Source organism: Ictidomys tridecemlineatus, chromosome 8 (assembly GCF_052094955.1).
Source record: "Ictidomys tridecemlineatus isolate mIctTri1 chromosome 8, mIctTri1.hap1, whole genome shotgun sequence".
Lineage (NCBI taxonomy): Eukaryota > Metazoa > Chordata > Mammalia > Rodentia > Sciuridae > Ictidomys > Ictidomys tridecemlineatus.
Window position 1 is genome coordinate 26169667 of NC_135484.1, and position 5103 is coordinate 26174769.

General features: G+C 37.9%; 1 protein-coding gene across 1 annotated transcript; it reads right to left on the bottom strand.

Annotated features, from left to right (window-relative positions):
• Positions 1 to 270: 270 nt before the first annotated feature.
• Smim28 (small integral membrane protein 28) lies at positions 271 to 4803 on the bottom strand. The gene is made up of 2 exons (XM_040283711.2): positions 4493 to 4803; positions 271 to 1147 (listed from the first exon to the last, which is right to left on the bottom strand). Exons 1-2 carry the CDS (start codon positions 4601 to 4603, stop codon positions 797 to 799), a joined length of 462 nt encoding a protein of 153 aa, XP_040139645.1. The 5' UTR covers positions 4604 to 4803; the 3' UTR covers positions 271 to 796.
• Positions 4804 to 5103: the final 300 nt, after the last annotated feature.

The following is a 5103-nucleotide window of genomic DNA, read 5'->3' on the forward strand; positions in this document are numbered from 1 at the left end:
ACCCCAAATTTTGACCTTTATTTTCAATGTTAAAACTGATCTACAGTGTTGCTGCTGCTTAGTGAAGGCTGCAAATATAGTGGTGCTATATATAAGATAATGATTAAAAAGTGATGTAAGATAATGTGCTGGAGCAGCAACTGTCTCAGCTGCACTTTCAGACAGCCCACAATGTTCTAGTGTGAGACTTTCCTGTGTGACTAAGCCAAATCCTTTGCCTATTCTAGGAAGCCAATCAAAAGACGAGTAAGAATCATACTACATAGGAGGTAACTTTAGAGAGCTTTATTGTATTTTAACTAAAATATTTGTAAACATCTGTACTTTCATTGCTAACATTGAAATATATTTCATTATTTACAACACTACCCCCGCAGCTCTAGAGATGTCTTTTATTCCTTCTTGAACTCTCTATGCATCCTGAAACATTCACACAGAAGTGACACCATGAGATCCCGAAAAACTGATGCAGGTTAAAAAGGTGTATTTGGTGGCAAAAGCAGTTTTCCTTGGCTGGTCCAGTATTCTTTTTTCTTGCCTGTGCTCACTAGTGATTGGACTCCTCCCCCCACTTCCATCCCAGAAGCGGGTGTTCTGCACTTTGTGGGGAGCCTGGTCATCTTTGGTCATATGGGGGAACTTTTCCCTAAGGAACTTGAACGCAGGTTACCTGATGGACACTTGTCAAGCTTGCCCCTTAGCCTAAGGAGCGTGACTATGAAGAGCAGCTTCTTGGGTCTGGCTGCCCTTCCCTCTGGGTCCTCTACTTTTGCTCATCCAGTCCAGGTGACCCTTCTTAACACCGAAGGTCCGTGTCCAGGGCCTCTTCCCCAGGAGGATTCCTGGTGGCCTCTTCGTAGGAGGGCGGCAAGCACACGGAGAGGAGGGGCCCTCCTGGACGCAGGGGCGAGTAGGGGATCTCCTGCTCGCTGCCCCAGGGCAAGCCGGGCAGGAAGTCGGGCCCGGCTCCCGCAGGAGGGCGCTCGGGGAGGTCGATGCTGAACACCTGGCCCTGGGCCCGCGGGGCCTGGCAGCGGCGGTACAGGAACAGCAGCAGAAAGGCCAGGAAGAGCAGGACGGTGGCGGGGAGGAGGATGCACAGGAAGGGCTCCACGTCGGCTTGGGCGGAGCTGGCCTTCTGGGTGCCCTGGAGGTGGGGAAGGAAACTGGGTCAGCAGATGGGGGAGGGCGGGCTCTGGCCCTGACACCCCTTTTAAGGTCTTCTCCTGTTAATGTCGCTGCAGAGTCTCAAAATCACTACAGTCAGTCATTGCGCCACTGAGCTTGACCCCATGTGAAATATAAAGCAAATTTACACGAGAAGGTGTGAACTCAGAAGGTCAAAAACTGCATACAGTGTTTCCACCAAAGAAAAAATAACTAGAATGAAATTTAGTTGGCAATTCTCCCACTCCTTCTTATAATGGGAACTCCTTACCATTTCTGTACTTATTTTATTTAGAATTAGACCAATGTTTGATTGCCACAAAAGGATCACATGAAACTTAAACATTTTTAATTCTGAAACGAAATGTCATGTGGTTATACGATCCTCCCACAAATAATGTTTGAATTCTCATTTGGTGGCACTTATGAATGAGATTGTTAAATCCTTTAAATTTGATGTTGTGATATTTACGAGGTAGATTCAGAAAGCTTTGAAATTTTAAAGACAAAGAATTACAGGTGATTCTTAGGCAACCTAAAAGGTATTAGCTCACAAAGTAACAGTGGTTCCTCATGGAGTAATAATATAGGCATGAATTGATGTTTCAATTGCAGGGTAGGAAAGCAATGTGAAAAAAAATCGTTCTAATTGTATATGCCTTTTTAAAAAAATTTTCTTGGCAACAGGGATTGAATCCAGGTGCACTTAAACACTGAGCTGTATCCCCAGCCATTTTAAAAATATTTTATTTTGAGACAGGTCTCACTAAGTTGCTTAGGGCCTCACCAAATTGCTGAGGCTGGCTTTGAACTTGTAATCCTCCTGCCTCAGCCTCCTGAGCCACTGGGATTACAGGCATGTGCCACAGTGCCTGGCTTATGTATTGCTAGGACAATATTAATACAGCCATTAAGAAATAATGAAGTATTAAAAAGTTTTTCTATTATATGAAGCATATAGTAACAAATGTAGATGTTAATATTCACTACTACAGAGAAAAGGAAATCAATTTAAAGGCCCATAATTGTATTTAAAATAAGAAAACAAAAAGCTCTTTATCTTATTATAAATAATATAAAATAATGTGTATAAGAGCTGGGTTTCTTTGCCTTGATTTTGGTGGAAAGGACCAATGTTTTGCGGTCACAACTCCTTAAGCCATTTCCTTATCTACCAAAGTGTGATCTTTTAAAAATTCCTATAGACTTTACAACTATGTTGTTTTCATTCAAAATTAGATGCTTTAAAAAGATGTATTCTGCCAGATATTTTGTTCTTGGTGAGATATGATTAAGGTATTCTAGCTTAAAAACAACATCAAAATTAAAAGTTTTCCTGATAAGCAGAGCATCTGTGATCTTTGGGGTTTGGCAGCTCTGGCTTTGAATTCTGAAGACCTTCTGACACTTCTGTGACATGGAGGTCACCTGCCAACTCTGGGCTTGGGTTTTCCTCTTTATTAAATGAAAATAATAACATCTATTTTTGAGGATTAGCATGAGAATTGAGTGAATTAATTGGTGTAAAATGCCTGATAAATAACATGTATTTTTATGTCCATGTCTCAGTGACTCAAATTTTCAGATTTACTAAAAGTAAAATACTAAATCAAAAGAAATCTAGAAATGTTTTGATAAGACTAGAATATTGGAGTGAGTATAAAATCTGACATTACTGAATTTATATTTTAGTAATATATTTTCAAAAATATTTTGTGATATATTTTATGTGTGTAATTAAGTTATTTCTAAAGTTTTTTATTGTTTTTTTAGTTTAATATCAGAATAATTTACTTAAAATCTATTGTGACATATTAAGGGACTTTGATTAGAAAAGCATAAGAGTAGATAAAACTAAAAATAAATTTATTATAATAAAAAATTGAAGTCAAGAGATAAAATAATTTATTTTCTGTCTCTAGATGAATCATTAACTCTGTTAAACCCATTCCCTTTTAAAGCAATAGCTCTTCAAATCCAGTAAACATAATTATTTTCACAATTTATTTTTTTCCTTTATTCTATATCAATAATACAGGTAATAATAGCTTCTTATCAGTGTTGCCATCAAATTTAAAATTCCCTATTTATCCCCTAAGTTCAATATGCATAGATCATTAAGTTACTTAATATTCTATTTAAAAGGATTTATGTACAAGTAGACTCTGTTATTTACAACTATACTACTATGGTATGATCAATACTAGTTGAAAAAATTTGGGAAAGAAGAAATACCACAGAGCCTGCTAAACCAATACTTCCATTGGTTGAGTTAAATTTGTCCAAATACCAAGTCTTTTTATCTAATCCAGACAACTGGGACAATTTTTTAAGAAAAAGAACTCTTCTTTTTTCCTGGTAAGGAAATTTCACAGAGCTATAGAACACATTTATTTTAGTATACTTAATTTGTTTATTTAATTATTCCTCATATTATTTAAAATGGCTGGAATTTTTTAAATTCAGAAGTGATATCTTTTCTAGTCAAATGTTCTAATGTGTTCACTAGCCTCAAAGTTGTCTTTTAAGTTTTAAAGTTTTTCTAATGTGTGTATTACTCAAGGGCTTTATCATTCAGGCAATATTTTAGAGAAATATTCAATAAAAGGTGTAACTGCTAGAGGACATTTTTTTTTTCTGTAAAAGTTGGTTTTAGAGATTTTTAATACCAATCTTACAAGTTGATTTTTCTAGAAAACAAGAGAATAGGTTTATTTTCCTCTTTTTGTGTGATCAGCAGGGTCATCCATTTCTCCTCTAGTTATAAAAGTTCTTTGATTTTAGTTGCTATGAATATTTTTCTGTAATGCTGCCTTACAAGGAGGCTCCTTTGGTGATCTAGCACACAAGTCAGAATAGCAGGTGCATTTCTTAGTGACTAACTTTCTTAACCCCCTGCTCGCCTTCCTGCAGAAAGATGCTTGGTTTCTGCAAACTCCTAAAAATAGGGATTGTTCTCCAGTCAAGAATGAAAGGAAGCCTCTTCTTTCTGTATACAGACATTGCTTACTGAGCAAAGAACATAGTTATAATTGAAGGCATAAAAATTTGTCAAAAACCTCTACCCTCAGGAACTGACATATTTGATATATCAAATAGTGTTAGATACATTTGTGCCAAGTTTTACTTATCATTGTTTAAAAAAAGGCAACTTTCAAGTTACTGCCTTCAGACCATGCCAGTCAGCAAACTCATTTTTTTTATTATATCCATAATGCAAAGTGTTGCCACTAAGTTATAAGAACCTAAAAAAATATAGGCATTGTTAATTTAGAAACTATCCAAGAAGCTTTGGGAGAAGAAGCTGAAGCCATAGACTACAGACCTGCAGCTGGGTTTCCAGAAGAGGCAGGCTTGGTTCACTGGTTAGCCACTCGTATGTCCCCCGGCCAGCGTGTCCAAACTTCCTCCAGCTGCTGCTCAGCAATCCCCTCATGGTGTCACCCAGCTAATGACCCGGTCTCCTTTCCACCCTGCTGCCTGGATTTCTACAGTGCTGCTTGCTCTTGGCCTGGATCCAGGATAGATGTGTGCGGCCGATGGCTTTTGGTAAACTCGTCTTCTGATGAGTGGCATCAGAGAAAAGAAACCAACCAGAGATACCTTTCAGGACTGACTGCATTTATATTCAGTGCCTCTGGGTTTGTTTGTGGCCTTTATCACTAGAAGGATTGGCATCAAATATCAGCTATGGAATAGATTTCAGGTGGGAGAGTTTTCTGCATTAGCATTAATATAGTACAAACAAAGTCGTGGTGAATACAGAGCTGCTATATTTAGATGTAATTAAGACCCTCTCCCTTCCCTTACCAAACCCCTCTCTGGGGACATCTGATCAAGAAAAGCTACCTAGGCTGAATTCTCTTTAATTATTTCTGGGTTTTATAGTACAAAACGAAGGGGTACTTGATAGAGAAGCAAAGACCCATTAATAAT

What these genes read in the sequence shown, in the direction of transcription:
- Smim28 (XM_040283711.2), bottom strand. Translation starts at nt 4,603, where the DNA reads ATGAGGGGATTGCTGAGCAGCAGCTGGAGGAAGTTTGGACACGCTGGC. An exon ending in TTCTGGAAACCCAGCTGCAG is followed by an intron (nt 1,148 to 4,492) that starts GTCTGTAGTCTA and finishes CCCCACCTCCAG; the next exon opens with GGCACCCAGAAGGCCAGCTC.